Source organism: Falco punctatus (assembly GCF_963210335.1).
Source record: "Falco punctatus genome assembly, chromosome: 4".
Lineage (NCBI taxonomy): Eukaryota > Metazoa > Chordata > Aves > Falconiformes > Falconidae > Falco > Falco punctatus.
Window position 1 is genome coordinate 66,372,133 of NC_137583.1, and position 25,173 is coordinate 66,397,305.

The 25,173-nt window shown below is 42.8% G+C and overlaps 1 protein-coding gene across 4 annotated transcripts in view; it reads left to right on the top strand.

Annotated features, from left to right (window-relative positions):
* Positions 1-5,860: 5,860 nt before the first annotated feature.
* NRP1 (neuropilin 1) overlaps positions 5,861-25,173 on the top strand; it is a 114,675-nt gene continuing 95,362 nt past the window's right edge. For all 4 annotated transcript variants that reach the window (XM_080384315.1, XM_080384316.1, XM_080384317.1 and 1 more), the window contains exons 1-3: positions 5,861-6,019; positions 6,183-6,701; positions 9,999-10,173. In XM_080384315.1, coding sequence (XP_080240441.1) covers positions 6,635-6,701; positions 9,999-10,173 — 242 coding nt within the window. In that variant the 5' untranslated portion in view covers positions 5,861-6,019; positions 6,183-6,634. The remainder of the gene's footprint in view (positions 6,020-6,182; positions 6,702-9,998; positions 10,174-25,173) is intronic.

Below are 25,173 nucleotides of genomic sequence, written 5' to 3' on the forward strand. Positions count from 1 at the left end.
GGATTGCTTCCATCTCCTCCAATGAAGCTAGCTGACTGGAGGTAATCCATTCCCTGAGTTAATCCCTTTGAATATGATTCCCTCGATTTCTAGTTAATCCACTATAGTCTACAAATGGGTTCTCCATTTCATGTATAACGTCAAAGTAAGACAATGTAAATGTTATGTAGTTAATAAATAACCCTAACAAGCATTTAGCTGAAAAGCCATTTAACATCAACTGTAGTAAGTGACAAAAAAAATTACGATCGAGAACATCTCTTCATGAAGATGAGAGATGACTGCGAAAGGGAATCTGATCTCTAATGAATGCAGTACAACTGCTTGTTTACAGTGATTGCTGTATTGTAACTAAAGGGGGTGCATGACAACCATGCAGTGTCGCTGTGACAGCTTCCATTTCCCTAATAACATTGCACCCTTCCTAGTATTATTCTATCGGATATAACACACATAAAGTAGTGCATATAATTTTCAATAATATGATATAATCATATGGGCCTTTACAGATGAATAGATTACATGAGCAGGACACTAATTTTCCAGCCAAAAAATAGGGCAAGACAAGAAATACAAAGATGCATCTAACACTATTTTTACTTACCTCTTAAGGATTATAGACCTTCAGTCTGGCAAAGCCTTACTTTGAAAGGAACTGATATTTTGGTTTTCTGCAGCAGTTATCTTAGTATAAACACAGACATCGATATAACCATTGTGCAATCAAATGGAAACAACTGAAGTTGATAAAAACAAAACAAGTTTATAATCTAACGGTCCATTATCACCACACAGGGCCTGCTTTTCTCCTTTGAAGTAAGCGGGATTTTGTCATTGCCATCAATGGAAATATAATCAGATTCTTCATCCATATGGGGGGATTTACTATGTATTACTTCCTTCATCCCAGAAACAGTTACTTCAGAACCCTTTAAGTTGATCAGTCATTATTATTAATGACACTACCATAAATCATATGCTCTATATGTCCCTCCCCTTCCCATTTCAGATAAAAAGCCGATTACCCCGACAATATACACATATTACTGAAGAAAAGGAGTGGGGCAATCTAGAAGAACATGGTGACAATGTTTAGATTTTGGCAGCTGCAGCAATGCAAGCAGAAGAAGAATTAGGCCTAGGAGAGACCTAACAAGCTTGTTGTCAAAGTAGACATGGGAGTAGAATGATATGTGTGATGAACTGCCTTTGACACAGATGAAAACATTTGACTGTTGATAATCAGATAATCAGCTAATAAAGCCTTGGGCTGTGCTAATTTGTTGAAGTGGAATGTGTTTAGACAGGATGATGAACATTGATAAGGCATTTGTGAGATGGCACAGATGTGATTCCAAGGAATTTGGTAAGATATTTTTTAAGCCTCTCTAACCCTAACAATGTAGTCAGCGTGGAGATGATGTAAATGCAAATGCATCTGATCTCTAACCAATGGAGTATAGGTTCTGAGTGTATTTTGCAATACATGGCCATATGTAAATTTAAATAATGTATAAATCAGATGACATGGGTTACAAAAACACATGTATTTGCCGTGGTTCTTTGGAGAAGGGTAAGATGTGCAGTGAAAGAAGGATCATTTAAATGCATGTGGCTATGTGTGGAAAAGAGGTGTAACGTGAGAGGATAGGGTAAAAAAGCATTGGGTGTGAGAGACTGAGTAGGTGGATAAAAGATGTAGAAGATAAAAGGGTTGAGAGAGGAGAGATATAGACAAGGGAAAATGTATGTCTGATCTTAAAGATAAGGGTAAATAGCTTTGGTTCAGTACAGTAAGCAACAGGAAGCCAAGCAGTGATTCATATGGCCAAAACAACAGGAGAGGAGATGACACAGAAGTCTTACTTTGGAGAGATTATTGGTTAGATAGGTGAAATAAAAGGAAAACATTAGAGAAAAGGTTATAAATGAGCACCAGACCATATATGAAGATATTAGTAGGTACTAGTCATAAAGCAAATATATTTTTACTCTCCACTAAATATTGGTAAGAAGTCTCCATTTTCAGGCACTTAATATTACGATGGGCTTAACTTGTTGTGTTTCTTTTTCAAAATAATACCAATTAAAGGTGTCTTCAGCCATGGATTAATCATTTGCCAAACTCAGTTTTTAATTAAATGCATTACTGTGCTATATGAGTGCACAAAGGAGTAAACATCAAAGTTGCTCTGTTCTGCTATTGTTAAAATGGAAAAAGTGTTTTTTCCTTTGGAATTTTAAGTTTTATATTACATGATTTAGCCCAAGGCAAATATTTTTTATGGCTGAATTATAAAGTTCTTGAGAAACAGGTTTATAACAGAAGTGCAGACAATCTTCAAAAAAGCATTATAAGCACCAAGTCAAATTACGAAGCAAAGATGGGCCTGAACCCAAACCCCAAAGCTAGCCACTCCAGTAACTTTTACGTACACTGGATTCAGATTCACTCTTTGTAAGACTAACTCATCCTTGCCATAAAATCCCATTACTAATGTGAAAATGGAGAGCTGAACAAATGTGTAAGCAGTTGCAGGATCAGGACCTAAAATACCGTAACTAAAATGTGAGAAGTGGATTATAAAAAGAGACTTCTGAATGTCTCATTTGATGTCAGTTCATATTCAAGATGATTAAAGATTAAACATTTTCAGATAAATATATGTAAACCAAGGATAGCATGTCTTCACTCACCATTTCAGGGCAATTTATACATGGAAGGAAACTGTACCTATATCTGTGAACTAGAGAGAAAAAGATAGAAAAAATAGACTAATGCCATTCACGTGATGATAGAAAAAGACATTAATGTGCCGGACTCTGCTGTATTTCCTAGGCCTCGAGAATTCAACAGGAAAAAAACACAGTTCCAGTGTGAAATACAAAACGCTCACAGGAGTCCTGTGGAAGGGCAGAACTGCTCTTCCACGGACCATTCTAGCCGCAACAGAGGCCATTCCTGGTTCAGCTGTCTTCATAGCCTGGTGCACATCTCTCTCTGTGCAAGAGGAGAAAGCGCTGATATTTGAGACATGAGCATGTTGAAATCAACCTTGGTGTATGGATTAGTGGTTACAAGGTAGGCTGAGGTGATAAAAGCAACCTTCATCATTAGTCTTACAATTTATCACATTGTACCATCTTCACTAATGCACATGTTCTGTCTGCATTTAAGTGTTTAATTTTTCTTTCAGGGAACGGAATTTCTTTAAAATACACTAGCTACTAGCACACTGTGTGCGCATCTGCAGAAAGTGATTTGTTAATCTGATAAGAAAACAAATGAAAAAACACCACAGCTGCTTGGTTGGTTGGCTGGTTGGTCTGGAGCATCTTTACAGCATACAGCTGGGAACAATTGTTTCCTCTCTACAGATTTGTAGAAATTACCTGACAGGCAAAGCTAATCCCAAAGCAAGAAAGCCATCATTGTCATGCACTAAGTGTGATTTTTGATACATACACTCTCTGGGAATCTGCTTGCTACTTTTCACTTACAGAATTAATCTTGGCTTCTGAGACTAAGTTTTTAAAATAAACGTGTATGTACACACTGCTGCAACCCCCCAGTAAGCTACTATCAGCAGGTAATTTCTGTTTTCAAAAATAGATGTACTTTATTTTAAAACCTATATTGTCTCTCAGTCAGTCACAGACTATGAAGTGCTTCAGGACAGAACCAATTTATCTCAAGGACTGTCCAGCAGCATAAGAGCTTTAATAATCAGAAAGCACTGTTAACTCTCCCCTTCCCCCTTGTTCTGGGAACTCCTCTAAAAGAAAAAAAATAATACAGGGGGCTTAATGTGCTACCCATAAAACATACATCTCGATCAATCAAAGAAATGCATAACTATTGTGTATGATGATCCAGAGACTGCCTAAAGATGGGGAAATGAGACTGAACCCAATAACTCAGTCTGACTAGTTCCAGACTGCCTGGTTTCCAGCCTGCCTGCAGACACAGGCATGGGCAGGAGCAGGGGCAAGGGCAGTGACAGAAGCTAAGGAAGGAAAGCATGAAGTGTACAGAGAGTATAACAGGATCAAACTGCAGTTTAGCGCTCGATATTGCAGAACTGCAATCATGGAAGAGAAGGGGAATGTCTGGCAAAAACTCAGAAAGCAGTGATGAGAGAGAGTGTGCAGTATGAAACCAGCAGACAGATTTCCTACAGTCTTAATCTCCAGACTTCAGCTGACCTTAAAGTCGGGGCTTCAAAAGGGCAGCAAGGGAGAGTGAGAGTGGAAGACTCAGGCTCGGGGCTGGAGACAAAGGGATGGAGGAGGCTGAATCTGTGTATGATTTCTGAACACAGATGTAACACATTTGTAGTTAATCTGTGTGTCTGCAGACTTACAACTATGTTTGAAAACTATTTCAAACATAGTTACATCTTCAGAGTGAACAGGGATTTATTGCTGCGGCTACACTTGGAGGATGACACTGCCCCCAGCAAAGCTCAACTCTTCCCTCTTGCATTCTTCAAAAACACTCCTTGTGGAGTAGGTCCTCTAACAGCCCTTTTTCCTGAGGAAGAGTGAAGAGTTTGCCTGGGCTGTGCACCAGTTACAAATTGTTTTCAAGCTCTGCTCTGGGAGATGAGAGTGGCTGACATCCACCGTTGGCCGCAGGTCATTTTCCTAGCACAGACCCATCTTTGGGGACCGTTTGACACTGTTTCAGCTTTCAGCCTTAGAGCTCTTCCTCTAACCCCTACCCCAGCGACCGGATTGCCTGTACACAGGGAGCTCAAAGCGCACCATGTGAAAGAAGCAGTCAGGTTTGGCTAGGCAATCGCTCCCCGCGAGCAGGGACAGCCTGTCAGGCAGGGCAATGGGGCAAGGAAGGGACAGGCCCATAGCTGGTGAGCACCAGAGCGTGCAGCCAAAGCAACAGGATTCAGAGCCCACTCTGTCCCTGCTCTGTGTCCCTCCCCTGGTGCTGCGCGGGAGGGATTGCTCAGAAGGAGACACACATACCCCAGTGGGGATTTCGTGCTGCACAGCCTCCACGGGGAGCAGAGCTGGCCCCGGGGGACCCCAGCAGCTCCTCAGCCCCTCAAGAGGCTTCATAAGAGACAGACAGACTCGGGAGGGGGGGCAAAGCCGCAAGGGAAGCTGAGAGAGGTGGGAATGACAGCCAGGGTTGGCAAGAAGGGAGGTGGGAAGTGTCAGGAAGAAGAGGGCTCAGGGAGACCCATCAGAGCAGCAGAAAGGCAAAGGGGACGAAGGCGGTGGGTCCGGGAGAGCCTGTCACTTACGGGTCCCCGTCAGTTCTCCCCGGGGTCCTCACAGCTCACCCCGCGCTAGCGCAGCCAGCAGCCCCTAGGACCACGGGGGGTGGCAGTGTCCCACTGGGGGGCAGCAGGGACTCCGAGGGACACGCGTGGGGCCAGGTGCTCGGCTGCACACTCGCACGAAACAAACAGAGAGTGTTCGGGTGGGCGGCGGAGGGGGAGCCCGGCGGAGGCTGGGAGTGGGTGCCCGCGGGGGGAGCGGGCCGGGGGGCAGGGGTGCGTGTGCGTGCCGGGGCGATGGGAGCGGCAGGGCAGGGCAGGGCAGGGCAGGGCACGGCAGGGCAGGGGTCGCTGGGCCGCAGCAGCCCGCGGGGGCGGCGGGGCGCAGGTGGGTGCCTCCGCCTGAGGGGCTCTACCTGCCGCGGCGGGGGAGGCCGCCTCTCGCCCGCCCTCTCCCACTCCGCACCCCCCACCCCCCGCCCCGAGCCAGCCCCCGCCTCGGCTGGGTGTCAGGGCTGGGGCTTGCCGCGATTGTTTGTTGGTTCTTCCGCGCTGCCGATGTCTTGGGGGGCTGAGGAGGAGGAGGAGGAGGAGGGCGGGGAGGGGGAGGGGACTAGGGCTTGGGAGACGGCGGCTCCTCGGCCTCTCTTATTGCCGCTGAGTTGCGCTCCTCTTCCTCAGGCTGCGAGCAGGAGCCGCCCGGCCGCTTCCCCCTTCCCCGGCCGGCCGGGAGTCCCTGCGGCGGCAGCGCGCTCGCTCGCCTCCCGCCGGGGCAGGTGAGTGCGGGGCGCCGGGCACCGCCGGGCACCACCGCCCCGGGGCTTCCGGCCCTGCGGGAGCCGCGGCAGAGTGGGGCAGGCGGGAGGGGACGCAGTTTGCCAAACTCCGGCGCCCGGCTGGTCCCCGCTCACGGCCGCTTTCCCTCCCTTCTCTCCGCAGAGCACGCACGCCCCGTCTCCCTCAGCCTGCCCCGGCAGAGCGCTCCCGAGGTGCCAGCAGCCGACAGGATTTTTGTCTGTCTTGTTTGTGTGTTTGTTGGCTTTTGGTTGGTTTTGTGGTTTGGTTTTTGTTTTTTCGGTTTTGTTGTTTTTTTCCCCCCTCGTTTTCATTTGGCTTTCTAGTCTCGCTGGGAATGGTAGGGGCAGCGGCGCCTGGAGAAGGAACAAGTGTGGGGAAAGGGAGAGGGAGCCGGAGCTAAATGACAGGATGCGGGCGACTTGAGGCACAGAAAGAAGCCAGCCTCCCTCTGCCCCCGGGACTGCCCCTGCGGACCGTGCTTTCTGCTCTTGATTCCGGCTGGAGGATTTAAGACCTAGGAAGAGTTGTGCGTGGAGGGCGGTTTTTATTTTTTTTTATTTTTTTCCCTCCTTTCCCTGCTGTCAGAAGGGAAAATGGATTGGGGACTTCTCCTGCGCTGTGCAGCCCTCACCTTCACCCTCGCCAGGGCTCTGCGAAGCGGTAAGTGCCGGGGGGACCGTGGAGGCTCAGCGTGGGCAGGCAGCTGCGGGCCGGGCTGCGGGGCTGCCCGTGCGGGCCGGGGGGGGCGGCACCGCCTGAGCCCGGCCGGGGGAACTTCCCGCCGGAGGGAGGCGGCGCGGCCCGGCCCGGGGGATCGACCGCCCGGCGCTGCCGCCCGGCTGCCTTTCCTGCTCCTCGGCGTTGTTATATAAAGCAGGCTGCTCGTTCTCGCTAGATCAGGACAGCCAATTATCGTAATAATGTTTCCTCCCATAGGCAATTAAATAAGTCTCGCCTCCGATATCTGAAGGATAATGAACACTTTAAAGGGAAGGCTTTATCTCCCCCTCCTTTCTTTTTCCAGTGCGTAAAATTTCAGATTATAGTGCTTTTTACTAGCTGTGTGTATACCTGCGAGTAGTCTTCAAACGGAGAGCTCTCTAGACTACCCCTTTCCCAAGTCTGCCGTTTACGTGCAACTTGCACGGTGCCAAGAGAGAAGCTGAGCTTTTCTGTGAAGGCTCAAGACTCCCTTCCAAGAGAAGAAATCCCATAACTGAATGGCTGATGTAGCTAGTTTACTATCAGGTAGCCCTTAAAAACATAACTAATTAAAAGCAGCGTGCTCCTCCTTCCGCGAACAATACCAGAGCGCTGTGAATATTTCACTGCATGATGCATTTTTAAAGATGGTCTAATTGTGGGACTACTTGATGTTTAACTCTCACACGTGAAGTAGCTCGTGTGAGTTTTCCTATCCTGACAAATCCTGAGCAATTATTATTAACTAATTATCAAATATTTACTTTTGCCTCACTGGGTTTTCAATCAAAGTAATTAAAAAAAAAAAAAAAAGAGAACACCCTCTACTTACGCTGGTATATTGTTTTAATAAGGGACTGGAAGCTGAGTGTCATGAAAGAGAGTATTAAAATTGTGTGGTTTATGATGGAAGTTAATCTCTTTCCCAATATGTTTTGAGAAGGCTGCTTAATTTAATCGGGATGAGCTGCCTCCTCTAGTGCTGTGGTGCAGGAGAGAAGGCACTAGAGGTGTGCACTTAGCCTGGCTTGGGGATGCCCGAGAGGTGCACTTCGCCCCCCCGCCGCAGCCCAGGTGAGGGGTGCGGGCAGCTGCCTCCCTGGCACCCACATAAACCAGGTCTGCTCCTCGTCCTGCACCCTCAGCGTTGGGGTGGGGGGGAATCCAATGCTCTTGTTGATCATTTCTCCCCATTTAAAGAAGGGGAGCAGGGTGGGTTGCTCGGCAGAAGCCTCCAGCATAAGCGGTTAATGTGGTGGCCCTGTTGGAGTCACCAAGGCCATTAACCTCCTCTGTAACCTACCAGACCTACTAATGCTACCTTCACCTACATGCAGTACTAGTGTCTGCTAAATTAATTCATTAACCTTATTTAGAACTAATGGTCCAAAGTCATTAGAAACTGCTCTTCTTAATCAAGTGTGAGAGAGATTGCGCAGAGCCAGGGAGTCTAGCAGACCGCATTATCTTATTACACTGTCACTTTCCCAGAAGTCGCAGATTAAGGAGCGCTGGTGGTAGTGAGTCCACCTCAGCGTCCTCTGAAGTGACTCTGTCAAGTGACTGGAAGCAGCACTGCTTTATTTCAGGCATTTAACAGATGCCAGACTCTGCCATGTTGTTTGCAGGGCTGGAGTGGGCTTAATGAGACAGGATCACTTTCCGAGTGTGCTTACACAGGGAGGAAAAAGCAAGATTCCCTGAGAGCCCCAGACAGCAGATTAGCAAAATCACCAGTGACAGATTTTAAGCCTTGAGCTGCAATGCCTTTTGTTCTGGTCAGAGCAAAATAGCCTGTTTTGCAAAGGCAAAGCAAAAAAAAAAATAATAAGATAGCCTTTCCCAGCAACATGCTTAGCAATATCTGGGTTTTGACCATACAGCTGAGTGCCTATCATCCCCTTCCCTCCTAATTTATGGCAAATAATTTCTCTAAAGAGTGTAGCTTTATGCATTTTTGATGTGCACTTCCTCATTCATTTCCATTTGACCTGTTTTTCCCACAATAAAATCCCGTACATTTATAAATACACGCTGAGAGCAAGAAATGCCATTTTGCTTTCACAGGGAATGTATTAGACACAGCACTGCAGCCTGTATATACCATTCCTGGGACATAGTGATATATAGTCTTGCTTTTTAGTGTGGACGTTCTTCCTGTCTGTAGTTTACTGTCATATTTTATTGCTCAAAATTAAAAAATCCATGTGTGGAAGAAGTTTTCTCCTCCCTAAAGGTCTACAGAAAGAAATCCATAGTAGTAAAAAAAGTGATAACACAAACCTGCACTGGACAGTGAAGTGAGTTACCATGTAGGCTGAATTTCTTGTCCCTTTTTATTTTTCCTATAAACCTTAAAATGCAGCCCTGACAATGCTGGCCAAAGGAGCAAGATACAGCATACCACATTTTGCATCACACTTGGTGATTCTGGAAACTTTTGCAACTATTTTGCCATTAGAAATGATTCTTTGTTGTTGTTGGGGGGAGGAAGGGACTCAGGGAAGAGGAAAGGATATTGTTCTGCTCTGTTACTTAGATGCAGTCTCTGAGCATGAACAAACTTTCTTGAAGGAATAAATAGTGGATGATTTCTGCTTCACTAAAACCACTTTGTTCTCTGCTACCCTGGGTTTAAAGAGCACAGATAGCTTCAACCTGCCTAGATTTATGGACTGATAAAACAAAAGGAGGGTCTGCTGCAAATGAGCTGGGATCCACAAAGACAATCCCAGTGGCCAGTGACACAGGCCAGGCTTATCCCGTAGCTGGGCAGGGGGTCAAATGGCATCTTTATAGCTCACCTCCCAGCTTTCCTTAAAACTTCATACTTAAGAAGATTATACTTTTTGGAGATAATCGTGTCTCAGACACCCTTCTGAGCTACCATAAACATTTTTTGTGAGAATGCAAGGTTTTAACACTGTAAGGGGCACTGTTTGCTCAGGACGGGAGGATTTTTAAAAGGATGCTGTTTAGAAATGGAGTGAGTATCTTCTGTTGCTTCTCCAGCTGCTGGACTGAAGGGTGGGCATGGAGAGGCAGGCCTCTTCCCTCTGGTAAAGTGTGGCAGAGATGCCTTTGTGTAAAATGCACAAGGATGCAGAAAAAGTTTGCCTGAAGAAGGCTGCACATACATGTGCACACACACACAGAGCATTCCCAGGGCAGTCGGCTGGTTTGCTGCTGCAGGCTGAAATGGGGCGCTTGCTGTGGGGGCACTGAGAAAAGCCTATCTGTTTTCTTCCCCTGCAGACAAGTGCGGCGACACGATTAAAATACTAAACCCCGGATACCTCACCTCTCCCGGCTACCCTCAGTCCTACCATCCCAGCCAAAAATGCGAGTGGCTGATCCAGGCCCCGGAGCCCTACCAGAGGATCCTGATCAACTTCAACCCTCACTTCGACCTGGAGGACCGTGACTGCAAGTAAGTGCGGGCGCCGCGCTCCGGAGCACCACGGCGCCACCTGCCGGCCGGCCGCCGCCCCGCGCCCGCGGGTCCCCCGCCGGGCCGGGCTGCTCCCCGCGGCTGCCCACGGGCTGCGGCCCGTGTGGGGAGCGGGTGGGGGTGGGTGGTGGGGGTGGCGCTGCGATGTTTAAAAAGATCTTTGCAACTTTTTGAGCTTTATGAAGTATATTTGAATTCTATCTGCCTGATGAGAGTGCAAGTGGGTGATGGTGATGAGGCAGGTTATGGGGGTGCCGTTAGGGTGGGGTGCCGTTGCATGTTTGTTGGACTGCTTGCTGTTTTGAGTAAGTCTCTAGAGTTATAAAAACTAGTTCCTTTTCGTGTTGTACCCCCACCGCTACAAACAGCTGATGGCCGAAGCAGGCAGTTTATAAATTGCCAAATCCTCTTAATGTAGAATTAGTCCAGCGTTTACTCTCACCCGTTAAGGGGCAGTGGACTGCAGGACTGACAGTGGTGTTTCCATCTTTCTCCCTTTGCTGCTGATTTATAGCCAGTAGCTCTTCTTTCCCCTCCTCCTGCTCTCCAAGTAATGCCCTGAGAGGAGGAAGGGGATAGCTGAGGCTTTCTTTGCTTCTCTGTCCTCGCATTCCTGTCCCGGTCCTGTCTTCTATCCCAGCCGAAACCAGGGCAATTACCTTTGGCCACCTATTTCCAAGAGTGAGAAGGGGAGTCAGAGCCTCCCAGCAGCTGTTCTCCACTTTTCCCCAAGTCTGTATACCACATAGCTTGCACAAGGCAACACGTGGTCAGATCAAGCCCCTCTTCAACATGCCGTCTAAATTCAGCCTACTTGTTTCATGAAGAAAATATTTTAGTGATTCATTATTTTAAAATTTCTGGAGCATCACAGAGTTTCATTCCCTTCTGACAACTGCAAGAGAGAGTTACTGTTCATTAATGCTACCAGTCAAGGTTTTCTCTGCATGTCAGAAAGATTAAACTCAGTAGTCATTGGTGTTTGGCATTTCATGTGAGTATTCAGGATTTTACAGGATTTGGTCCTGTAAAATGATGCTTGGTGTCGTCAGGAACAGACCATGAGGTTAGAGTGTTGGACTTGGGAGCAACTGTCCTCAATCATTAAATTTTATCGTGCGCATCTTTGTTCCTATTGTTTAATAAATGGATTACTCAGATCACTTATTACAGTTATACGGTTATTACTTATTACAGTTACTGATTTCCTTTAAAACTGAGTTTTTTAATGATGCAGTGTGGTGCTTAGTTGCTTTTTTGTTGCTTTTTATAATCTCTTATGTATCAGCATTTTAGTACCGTAGCTGAGTGATAATGCAGGAAAACCCTATGCTCATAAAACTAAACTGACTTTTCGTTAAAATGAGTTTTTACTGTGGTGCTGGAGCTGCAGCTCATATTCACACCATATGTTCACACGCTGACTTCCCATTCTTTAATTTTTAATTATTTGTACTCAGGCAATGGTTCACTTCCCCATGTCTTCTTGATACAGGTTTTGCTTTCATTCTGTGGGACAGTGCTAATGCTTTAAAATGTCTGTCTCTGCCTCTTAGATAGAGATTAGGAAATTAAATCAAGCATATTTCAGTGTCAATTCCTTTTTGTTCCTCACTAGAATACGTTTTTTCAATGCTGTAAAACCAACATGCTCTTTGACAGCGGTAAAATGGTGTACAGCATACAATTATTTAAAGAACAAGGCATGGTGTTGTGCTAAACAGTGCTAGACTGAGCTGAACTGGGTCCAGGGAAGAGATTGACTCCCTCCCTCCGTTGCTCCCTTCTCAATATTCATTGTCCGCTTCCCCCCCCTGCATTATTCCTTTCCCTGAAAGGGGCCCAGTGCAGTAAGGAGATGGTAGTGGGTGGAAGGAAGTCTCTAAACAAGGTTGTTTGCATTGTCTTTGCAGTATGTGATGGTGATGACTTTACCGTTATTTGGTCTATGCTGAAATGCTGATCTCCTAGGCTATGTGAAATTACTCAGCTGCTGTTTCACTTATACTGAAAATTGCCCTTTTTAACTTGAGAGGGATTGTATTTGTGCCAAAAAACTTAGGACCAGAATAACAGAAAATTATTTCAGCAACAGGAATTTGTCAACAACCTCTGTGGTTTGAAATTTCAGTGTCTACTTACAAAATTCACATTCCGTGTACCAAATATTGGCTACAACAAAAGATTAATGCAATAAAACATATCACAAGATTTTTTAGTTTTGCAGCTAAGTACATTTTGATTTCCTAATATACCTTAGTTTATTAGAAATTCAGTCTGTGATCTAGAAATGTGCAATTTAGGTTACATTCTATTGAAAGGTTTAGCACTTAAAATTAATAAGCGCTTAAATATTAAACGCAGATAGAAAATGAGAGATAGGGGAATTCATGTCTGGAAACAAAAAATGCCCCATACAATTAGAGTGGACTAGGGGAGAAGATTAGCTTGCTGGCCTAGCTCCCAAAATCCTCTTTGTGATGCTGTTCATTGCATCTTAGACCTTAGTTAGAGTTGAAAACAACTTTAATAACAAGGACCCCCTGACCCCAGGGAGGGAAACAATGTGACTTTGGAAGGGTTACCTTCTTGTTCTGTAGTGCCAACAAGAAAATTGAGAGACCTTATCTAACTCTTTAAAATATTACGCTGTATAGAGGGCTAGATGTATTGAAATGTAAAACTGGTGAAAGGTTGATTCTCTGGGGAGAATCAAAAGCAGCAAATTTAAGCATTAGCTGTAGCATGAAGCTGTTCCCAGTTATGTTCCCAGTCTTTTTGTATGTTAGTGTTTGGAATTAATTATAAAAATATGCCTTTTACATTTACCTACTTATTATGCTATGCTTTAATGAATAAGTATTTCTCAAATGTCTGCTAATAAAATTCATTTATGTATGATTTTCTGATTATCAGAAGCATTTGAGTTGTTTTAAATTTCAACCAAACATGGTGAAAATTCCTGTTTTTCTGGAGGCATTCCAAAGGACTCAAATTTCATAGTTTTGAAGAATAAAGATAGGCAAATAATTAAAAATATGTTCACACAAGCTAGGTTCATCTAATAAAAAATCTTCTAGCCAGAACTACTGAAGCAGCATAATGGAAATACTGGGTCTCGACGGGAAGTATACAATCGTGTCAACCACAGATTGTTATCAAGGACTTACATAATGAAAAAACACACGGTCTCTTTTTAACTTTTAACTTTAATGAGTGTTATGCCTCCTCTTCAGGAGGCCAAGAAACAGAAATTATGGTTGTACTTTAAGAAAGAAGTTTCTGTTTGCCGTTTTGCCTTTTCTCAAGTAAGCCCCAACAATAGCCATGCATTTTTGGAATCAGGAACATGGTTAAAATTAATAGAAGAGACAAAACATATGGCTACATATCATTTAAAATGCTCCAGTGTTTGTTGCATGTGGTAAACGCTTTTCAGCACTTGGGGCAAGCTGTACAAGTCTCGTGTTGCTGAAGTATCATACTGTGTAAATGTAGCCATCTTGAATCTAGTAAAACTTTATACCTAGATAATAAACAAGAATGTCACTGATACAGTACTTTGAATTTATGGAACTTTTCCGGTTTCCCAGCAATGCACACTATCAGCATGATAATTTATAATGGTTTGTGACAAATGTTGCTGAGCAAAAGAGGTGTGTGGTTACATTCAGATCAGATGTCATTATCTAGGGAGCAATAAAAATTTCACAGACACTAGGTTAAAAACATTAAGAAAATGAATGTGAAGCTTCAGAAGAAAAGGGCTTAAGAAAGGTGGAGGCTTGGGTAGAGAAAGCCCAACAGTGGTTTCCTTACTGACAAATTATTGACTTTGTTGCCAGACTTGACTGTATTGTTTTACAAGGTTTTCATAGATATACCACACAGCACAATTGTTTTATTGGCCATCATTTATAGATGTAGAGAGTAAATATCATTGTTGCTTGACAATTATAGAGTGTACACTCTATGCTGTCAAATCACTTGGAATGGAAAAATTGCCCATTTTGGAAACATTCAAATTGTAGAAGGTGGGATGTCATGGATAATTAGTCTTTATATTGTGTTTACCAGGTGTTAGTTACACTGATAAGATTAGAGCCATATAGAAATTGCAATCAGTTATAGAATACAGAGAAGAAAACCCACACCCTCTGTTTGTTTATATAGAAGAAAACAGCTCCTCCAGATCCTTAAATAAGGAAGAAAGTGTAGCTATCCAGGCCTACAGAGTGAAACTGTAGCCCCCACGGAACTCCTATAGACCTTAATGACATTAGAAATTCATCCATCCATTTTATTTCTAAATAATGTCAATGGATTTATGCTATAAATCTGTAGGTAAAACAAACTGAGGCTGGTAAAATAAACAGGAGCAAGGCAAGCCACGACTCGGCCTTTCTCTAGTTTCCGCAAAGTTTAAGCTTTCGTTTGCTTTTGTCTAAATCCTGGGTCCTAATCGTCTGTGCAGAAGAGTTTTCTTTGTGCCTCGTGTTTCTCTTGCGTAGCGGTGGGCTGAGCCCTTTGGGGTGGGTCAGTGGGAGCACGCACCCCAGCTGCGCGGCTGGAGGGGAGCGGCTGGTGAAGGGCACTGCTGGGCTGCCCGCCAAGCCCAGCCGAGCCTCTCACAGGGGTCCTGTCGGTGGCTGCACATGTTGGAGCTGCTTTTTGGCTGCCCAGAGGAGCAGCTAGAGCCTGGCTCCAGGCCTGCCAGCCCCAAACTGCTCCTGCAAACCACACCAAGGGTATCTTGGCTCTAATGGAGGGTCTGGGCCCAGCGTGGGCCTGTCATCATGAGAAGCAATGGGAATGTTCCCCTCTGCTTCCACAGAACTGCCTCCTGTTATTCCTTAAGGCTGTGAGGGAAGGGCCCTTGTAGAATTGGTGTGTGACTGTATCAGTTGTTTTGATGGCAAATGTCAGTCAGAGCTTCCTAATACCTTCCACCACCGCTGCTGTTGAGCTGGGCGGCCAGTGAGGTGACCGCAGCTGACAACAGGAGGCAAGCAGCAGAGCTGGCAAAGGAGCACATTCATTCAGGCCTGTGAGAGGCAGGGACCATGTTTGCCCATGGTTGAGCAGAGAAGTCTGAAGGAGCCAAGGCCTCTGAGCTTTCAAACAGAAATATGGTTTTAATGGCCTGGCCCTGCTTCTCTGAGCATCAGCATTCAGCTTTTAGTGGATTGCCTCAGGAGGAGGTACCCAGGAGAGGGGGGAATGCCCCCTCCTCCCTGCTGAGGGCAGCTGGAGGAATGCCCACGCTCCCGTGTTTGCTCTGATTTGAATTAACTAAACCGCCCAGCTCACATGGCTTGGGCCACTGCGGACTTCACAGCAGGAGGCTGGCAAAGGCCTGAATGCCTCTCTGTCGAAGCCAGGCTCAACACAGCCATAAGCAGAACATGAGGCCCAGCACCGTCCTGACGGGAAGAATGCACCTGGGCCCAAGGGGCAGCATCTCCATGCCATTGTCTCCCTCAAAAATCTATCCCTCAAAACCTCTTTGGGGTTATTGAGAGATTATTTGGGAGTTACTGAAGGGATGAAGTGGACCATCCTTCATTCTGTCCCCAAAACAAGAAACGAGTGGTTTTGGCGTAGTTTAGGATGAGTCGTTGCAGTGGGTTTGGGGGTCATGTGATATCTCATGTTTCTGGGTACACTTCAAGGGCATTTCTCTGCTTTATATAAAGCACACGAACGGCTTTCTCAGGAAGCATGCTGCTAGATTCCAGTCAGCCCTGCTGGTGACCACTGCTATTTGATACACTCTGGAAGGCTACAGTAAACTGTGCCAAGGAAAGGAATCTGCCCAGAGCCTGGGCAGGATCAGGGAAGCAGAAGACACTTGTTGCAGTATACATGGAGCGTGTTACCTCTCCTACACACAAAAATCCCAAAACTTTTCCTTAACTTAAAGGCTCTGTATCATTAAACTATATACAACTATGTGCTTTTTGCTGCAGGATTCAGCATGTATTTGCGCACAAGTATCAGATGCAAGTATCTGAAGATAATGCTGTTATTTTATTGTGCTTTAGAGACTAAATAAGAGTTGAAAGAAGTTGGAAAGTATATTGTTTTTCTGATAACACAGTGTAATAACCCAATTCTTTTGTTGTTTATCCAAGCAGTTCAGTCTTGTGAAAGTCTCTATTGTCAAACTGTTTAACAATTCTTTATTTTAGAGTAGTGGTTTGGGTTTGAGTTTTCTCAGGAAAAGGTATTAGGGAAACCATGACCAAACTGCCTGGTCATAGCTAGAGAGTCTGTGCTGGCCTGCGTTTAGTGCTGAGGTGTTGGATGGAGAGCCTGGTTCTGCACTCTATGTGTACGGGTGCATTCCCTGGCACAGTAGTCTCGAATTTGGGTCTGTACAGTAGCACATTAAAATTATAATAACAGTCATATGCAGGTGTTTCTACTAATCCAGACAGTTAAGTGAACTGTGGGGAGGATTCTGTCTTGATGTGCTACAAGCAGGTGCCCTTCAGACAGGAAAAAATTTGAGGGTCAAATATGAATTCCTGCAAGCCTAATCCTTCATCCTCCCTGTGGACAGAGACAGACAAATCAGAGCAGAGGGCTGAGTCCTTTCTAAATGGAAACCCTGAGTCATTGGCATTAGCCTCATGAAACTCTTAATGGTTTCAGTCAACTCCACACGGCTGTCCTTTCCACCCCCTCTCCTGTGCTAATGTAATTAAAACAAAAACCTATGTGTTGCTGAAAATTAGTTTCTTAATTATAGCTTATTGCAAGCTATAACACTGGATCATAATTTGATAAGTACACTATAGAGATTTTTATGCAGCTGATGTAAAACCAAATTAAATTATTTTCTTTTGTAGTATTTCCAAAGAATGAAATTATGTCTGAAAACAGGATATACATGCACTCACATGTATATGTCTAGACTTCTATATCACACAGAACTACTTGGATATAGTCATGTGTTACATGCATCTCATTAAGACTGTGCATATATACACACATTTATGCATATAGTATAGATTCCTTAGTTTATGTAGAAGTTCCTAAAGTAAATCTACTAATTAAAGCGCTAATACCCATCTTAAGGCTGATAATTAGGTATAAAGAGAAAAAGAGACAGGATTAGTGTTCAGATCATGTTCCAAATGCCTCTTAATTGGGTGTTTGTAATCAATCCTGATTGCAAGAGGCAGTGGTTTGGCAGAATAAAGAATGAAAAAGGCTTAGCCCTACTATTTTCCTGTTAGTTGACTTGGCCGTAGTATTTAGGTCAGGATCCAGTGTCAAACAAGGTAATTTTGTCAGCCTTAGCTATCCTCATAAAATATATAAAAATCTTTTCTAATGATATTTTTTCAAGCTAAAAACTCTCTGAAGCTAGACAGTTATTTTTATCCAGAATCTTAAAAAGTGTTTTCAAGTGAACCACAGAAAAGACTGTTTTCCTGGCCTCCATCCACCACTGACTTCTGAAATCAGGTCTGAGTTCACTGTGGGTCTTTCATTGCATTGACCTTGGCACTTTTCTCACCAAGCTACAGTTTTCCATCACAAAACCACACAGCTTGGTATAAGGATTATTTCTTATCCCAAGTAACCAAACAATTTTTTAAACAGGGTGACAAATTTCCCTCTTGCACTGTGGGAAGCAAGCACCTGGCCATTTCCAAATAGAGTTTTAATGAACTTCCTGAAGGAGATTTGAGAGAAGTTTAATAAGTCACCTGCCAACTTTTCAGGAGCATAGGTCACTTGCTTTTCTGTAGGAATTCACTAAAATGTGAGAATAACCCCCTTCCCAAGTTCTAAATGTCCATGGAGGAAATTGATTTTCATGGGCAATATCAAAGGTTTTTAAAAACATAACCTCAAAAAATTAAATTTCTAATTGTTTCTCACACATAAGGTACTGCAAAACTCTGTGATCCACAAAGCTGGTTGTGGACTGTGTGAGCTTTATAATAATTCATTTATACAGGAAAGGACTGTGCATATTTACTCATCTTGCATGTTAATAGCATTGCAAGTATTTTACGTAATGCTGTAAAATGAAGAATTTAGACGACTCAAAGGACCATTGAGAAAATATCTCCATATGTGGAAGAGACACCCATTTGACATGGTGATTTCTTCCATAAGAAACTATGGACATCCCAGAAGTGCAATAACTAGCTGTTCTACAGGAGAAACTAGGCGGTCGTCTGTTGCCTTCCACACTGATGTGGAGCTGCAGTGGCCACACGCCCCATGCTTCCCCTAAATACGGATGGGCTGAGTCTCACACTGAATGAGAGCCTGGGTTAATCCCTTCCTTACACTCCCAGAAGCCTGGGCTGCATTACACTTTTGCGCTGTGGGCTGCTCTGTGCCCCCATGTGAAGACACGGCTCATCATAGCTGTGGGGTGGGGTGGGGGTTGGAGCACCCCACTGCAGGTGGGGTCATGCACTGCCCTCCCAGCTCAGCCCTGTGCTGGGGCTGTGCCCCACTGCTTTTCATGTTGGAAAAGAAGGTACAAATAATTCTTTTTCTTTCTTACAACACTTGTTCTTAAATTGGAAGTTAGTAACCTAGAGAAAAATAGAGAGGTCTGTTCACACCCATGTGATTATTTCTCAAAGCCTCAAGCTTTGAGAAATGCTCCCTCACAGCCAAAGGTTTGCTCATCTTATTCACATCAACGGTCCTGCTGAAGTCAGTTAAAACAAGAGACTCGCTTGTCCAGGTCTAATAGCTAGGACATACATTTATGGCACTATACAAATTAATAATTACTTTTTATAACAATGGATTTCAGATGCTTGCAGAGTAATTTACAATAGAGTAGAAAAATAAGCTTTTTTATTTTTTGTCCCCTCAATCAATAAATTACCATAAATAAATTATCATATCTTCTCCAAATCTTAGCTTGTAATAGTGAAGGTCTGGAACAAGTTGCTAAGTGCATGGGTAAGAATCAAAGTTTGCCTTGTTGTAGGATCTTGTGCCAATCTGTCATTAAGCCAGACAACTTCTACTGACTTTCCTCTGATGTATTCATCTGTAGCAAGGGAAGCAGATCAGTAATTTAGAAAAGCTTTAGCATGATCACCATGAAAAACGTAGGCTACACTGCCTATTTCCATAGTGATCACTCCACTTTGCCAGATGCAAAATGAGAGACTTCCATCCCTCATTTTCTTCGAGGAAATCCTAGGCTGTCGCTCCATTTCAGCAGCTTTAGTTAAGTCTGGAAAAATATGCAAAGGTAGCTCTTAAATAAATGCTTTTTTCTGTTTCACAGCCATCTCCATAATCTGTTTTGGAGACAGAGGCATCAGATGTATTAACATGGCAGGCATATGTTCTGATTGCTGAGTGGTTTTTGACGTTCCACAAAACCTCTGAGACTTTGTGTCACAATTCTATAAACTTTATCTATTTCTATATTTGTATCTGGGCTTAAATCCGAAACTTCTTTACATGCATTTACAGAAGAAAATTTAGGTTCATCTCCTTGTATTTCAGATGGAAAGCAGTTAAAGCAGGTACACATTCAACCACTCTGTATAGTCTAACTTAATGCATTTCAAAAGTTTTCTGTTGTGTTTCAATAGCACATACACTATATAATTTGGGTATATAAAACAGATACAGCACCACATCAAGCTGCAATGCAAGTGAAGACAGCTCTACTGATGGCAATAGTGTTGCACCTGCTAATAGCTCAAACACAAAATACCATAAGCATATCGTATTATCTTCCTTACTGGTTTCCATTTTCATTTATCCTTCACTAGATGATGGCCTTCAAACAGTATAATAGTTGTCTTTATCTCATTTCTCTGACATCATTTTCAAGCTCCTTATTACTCTTGAACAGTGCAGCTCATAGTGCCCAAATTGCTTTTCATTCTTCCCATCATAGCATGTCATTATTCAAGAAACCAGTGCTCTTCAGCCTTTCCCACACAAATAGCTCTCCCTCAAACTAAACTTAAAACTTAATTCCAAGACCCAGTCTGACATTTCCCAGACAATTCAGTTCCTTCTACCAACTATTACATTTTTAATTTGCACATTTTTACACTTTTTAATTAACCATACCTGTGTACTCCTTGCGACTTGAATCTTTGTCTTCTAAAGCCTAGTCTTTATACAGTGATTTTTGTACTGATTTAATGATTTCAATTTTGGGTTTGTTTGTGTATAGTTAAAAAAAATCAACACGTACTGGGGACACATATTCTAGTATGAAGATGTCTTATGTCAGTACTTTTGCAGAAATTAACCTTGCTAGTGTCAGCAATTTATAGCGGGGGCTGTACTGCTTTATCTGTAATGGTTTGTGAACTGGTATAGCTAAAGTGGCTGTAACAAGAATATATAGACTTATTTCTGCGTTACATAACTTGTCACAAATGCTAGTAGAGGTTTTTGGAGAATGTATAATTTAAATTAATTAGCAAAAATTAATCTGATTGCCTTACTGACTGCAAGTTGCGAATTGCAATATAGACATATGTATGTGCATGTTGGGGGACTTACTGACACATCCATTTTCTCCCAGCTTTTTCTCTTTGAACAAAAGCTTAGGCAATCTAATCTAAGCTAAGCAGTCCCTCTGCCTGCTGTAACTTATGCTTTCCAGGAAGGTTTTTTTTTTTTAACTTGCCTCACTAGGCAGCTAGATAAATTACTGTGGTGTGACCTTCAAGCACCTCGCTTACTCCATGGAAATTGTCCGTATGCACACTCTCACCCCGTGATATTCCATACGATGTGCAAGGTAGTGTATCCTGTTTCTTAGTTATTCCTCCCCCCACCCCTGACATTACAAAGTAAAAATATGCTCATAGGTGTAACCACATCTCAGCTAATGCTCTGAAATCAAACTCTGAGTGCTCTGAAAATAAACATCTGATCACTGAATAACTTTTGCATGCCCCCATATGCTCAGCATAGAAAGAAAAATGTACCCTTCCCTGTTACATCCCAGTGTCAGCTCTTTATCATCTGAAAGATGGCAGATAATTTTCATTTAAATGTGTAGAGAAAGTAAGTTTCTTTTCATATGCCATATTCTTAATTTGTCCAAAGATCATTCTACTGGAGTTAGGGGAGCACCAGTTACTAACTAATATCAGCTGAATGAGGAGCTGACTCTACATTTCTACATTTCCTTAGAAATTCTCAGAAGAAAGGCCAGTATTGTAGCTGAAATGGCATTAACTCAGAATGAAGTCAGTTAAAGTTTTGCCGTTCAGCAAGATCAGACTTTAATACTCATGCAGAATGGGTAGGAGCTTCTTAAAAGTAGGTGGAGTAAAGGCAAAAGTTCTTCTGTCATGTGTATAAACCTTTCTTTCCTCTAACAGCTTTAAACAAGTACACAGGATTGGGTGCTAGGGTACTGTGGCTGTTTACAGCGCTAACTCTCTCATACTGCTTGATCTTGGGCCAGTCAATCATCAACTTTGTGCCTCAGTTTCCTTAGAGAGGATGATATTTCTCTGGTTTGCAAATATCTGAGGATGCACTTATTAGTGTTTGTGAAGTCCTTAGAGACTGCTGAGTGGTTATGTAGTGCAGTGTAATAGTTATTTGCCATTGTTTTGTATTTTTTCATCTGCTAGCTGATAATTTTTTTTTAACAATATACTGCTGTGTAAAAATGCATGTGGCAGTCTTTTGACTTTCATAGAGAAGTGTTATCCAAACAAAAATAAAGAATAAGACTCATGCTCACAAGAGACACATTATCCATGATGAGAAGAATCTGTAACAGACACAGCACTAACTCAAAACTGAGCACCAAACAGCATCCAAATGCAAGCAATTTCAAATGTGTGCATATTGCCAGTGCAAAACCAGGCCATTCTGCAAATGCAGTGTCCCCTGAGGAGTAGTGAACCTAGCAGCAGCAACGCTAATGGCTGGCTTCTCATGTGCAGTGAGGGAAAGCAGCACTTTAGAGCCGCCTTGGGCAGCTGTTAAGTTATTCATTCTTAACTTACTTCTATAAAGCTTTATTGGGTAGAAGCAGATGACAAAGATTTTGGGCCTTCTCTTGTGTGCATTGATGACGGGGGGTGGGGTGGGGTGGGGGTGTCCCCATCCTTGCACATAAGGTGACATTCTGGCTTCCTTCAAGAAAATGGCAAAATTTCTCCCCAGTCTCGCTTGGACTGAAAAAAATGTATTTTAGGTTCCAGAAAACCCTTTTTTTTAAAGAACACTTTCTGGGTGCCAGTGTATCTCATAGAATTTTTCTCAGTTTGGACATTACTTTCCTTGCAGTGCATACAGTGCGTGTAGGGGAGCAGAGAGGCCCATGAGTTTTCAAATGCATTTCTACTACTAGAACAATGATGAAATAATAATAATAATAAAAAAAACAAACGATTTTCTGTTGCTAGAACACACGTAATGCATGAACTACTGTGCTAGGTCATCTACCTTGTTTCTTAACCTCCTTTCAGAATATTTCAAGCTGTTTTGTGGTTTGCTTGTTCCACCTGATGCCTCATCCTTCCGTATCTTCTCTCTGTAAGTGATATGAAAGCTCATGCTCTCCTGAGTAAAACATAGCAGTTTTCTTTCTTACTATTGTCCACTCCCAATTTATGGACATTGTAAGTTAGGCCTCAGAAAATTTGAAAGTTTATAAAAATCCTTATATCTCAAAAGTTACTGTTGATTTCTTTTTCATTTTCTGTCTAGTATATTTTAGGGGGTTTCCTCTGTGATAATAATAGCAGAAAATTCCTCTGCTTTAAATGAGAAGTTTGGCAATATCCTGATACCAGCAACTGATGCTTTAAAATCTGTGACCAAATTTCATGAGACTCATGACAAAAATCATGAGAGCTGGCACTGCTGGATTCTTGCTAAAGTCCCAGCTTCCTGATGCTGTTTCTGTTCTTAGTCACAGCCCTGAAACTCCCATTCCAGTGGCAGACTTACAGAAGAAAAATAGGACCAGAAGGAAATGGAAGTATTAATTTATATTGATTTCACTGTTTGGCTATGTTTCTTCACCCCTCACTGTATGATCAAAACTTTCAGAAAGCAAAATTAATCTCAGCAAAAAAACCCTCTGAGTTTACCACCCTTTTCTCTGAATATGCATAAAATAGCATTAGCAGTCCTGTTGTTATGGAGGCTACGTGTTTGCTTGGCTTCAAAGCCAATTTGTACCAATGAAAAGAAAATTGATTGAAAGCCATTAAACACAAGGACATGAGTTTTGGCTCATAAAGACCCTGACCTGCAAATCGCTGACATGTTTGGGACAAAGATCACACCAGCTGCTGCAGGATCCTTACACTGTCCCACTGCTATCCCCTGGCAAGCATGTTGCAGATAAAAAGGCGGACTGGCATATAAAAAACTTTCTTATGCCATGTTCTTTTATGTGTTGTGCAGGCTTATGTTTTCAGGGGATTGTTCTCTTTCAAATAGTACACAAAACCATTGTGTAAAATAACTAACATTGACATTAAGAGTCCCATCCTCCACCTAACTATATCATTTTTATGTCTGCATGTTTCTAATGAAGGCAGTGAAGTTGTGTTGTATTTCCTTTACGGTTTGGATCCTTTCCGGCTGCAGTTACAATAACTGCAGTGGGTCTAATCTCATGTGCACAAGCTGAGAAGTGGCTATATAGCTTTAAACTCAGGGGCTGTTCTGAGGACAAAATTAATTTTCAAAACATCGTTATAAACTCAGGGAAATCTTAATGTCTTTATTCTGTTATTACTTTAAAATAATAATCCCAAACTGACCTGGGAGCTATTACTCAGTGAGCACTGGCCCCTTGGAAGGTTTCAACTTGTCAAGTTTAACCATTTTTTGAACACACAGAGGAAGTCATTAAGGCACATCAGGCTGCTGATTGCTATTAAACTCTGCAGAGTGTTCTGTGTAAAAATCAATGCCATAACAGGACTACAAGAATCTAAGAGGAAGGAAAAGCATTTCTTTACCCTCCGGTAACTCAAAAACGTATTAATAGATTTTGTGAAACCTCAGAAAAATATCACCTATAAGCTAGGAGCCAAATGTAAACCTCTGTGACAAAATAATACAGCTCAGAAAGCTCTGAGCACGTGAAAATGGGATTATAATGGAACTGTCACTGCTGTAACCTCAACTGTGTGTTCCTGTGCTGGAGAAATCTCACACATCTGCACAAATATGCATGCACATGCTTATTTATTGTATCCCAAGGAACACCTTTTTTTCTGTATTGCCACTAAGGAACCTAGAGGAAAAATGCGTTTCTAGTAAAGTACAATCTTATATAGCTTTTGCTAGAAATACAAGAGTTTTCCAGATGAATTCAGTCTCAGAATCAGCAAAAGTGTTGCTTAAATGGCTGGTGGGTTTTGGCTGTGTGGGAACTGTACTGAAATATGCACACAGTTTGCTTCTAGTTGAAGACTTTTGTAGAAGTATTTTTCATGGGAAAAGATAGTTCAAATAATATTAGGAAGTTTTACTGTAAACATGCAGTATATAAACTAGGCAAAGTCCATTGTCTGGCTCTGAGGCCAATTGCCATGGAATGGCTTAAATTCAAACGGTCCAGTTCTCTTACCCCAGAAAGCAAAGTGGTGACATTCAATTCCATTTTTGGCATGAATTTTGTTATTTTTTTTTTTATAAATTGTTGAAACATCTTTTAATTTGATTATTCATCTTTGTTTCTTATATGAAAATGAAAGTTTACTGAGCTGTATTAAATTTGCTTCATTCTATCATAGGGTTGGAAGGGACCACAGGAAATCACCTCGTCCAACTTATTGCTCAAAGGAATTACATTTTATATAACACAAAAGCCAAAATCAAGCAATCCATGTACAACTAAATGTTTCCGTAAAACCAAAGACCTAGTTAGGATGTTTCAGAAACTTCATTTCATGACCTATCCCAGCCCTTCTGCTCAAATAAATACTAGTTTCTCACCAGCTCTCCTTACTAATTTTAAAATTTTAG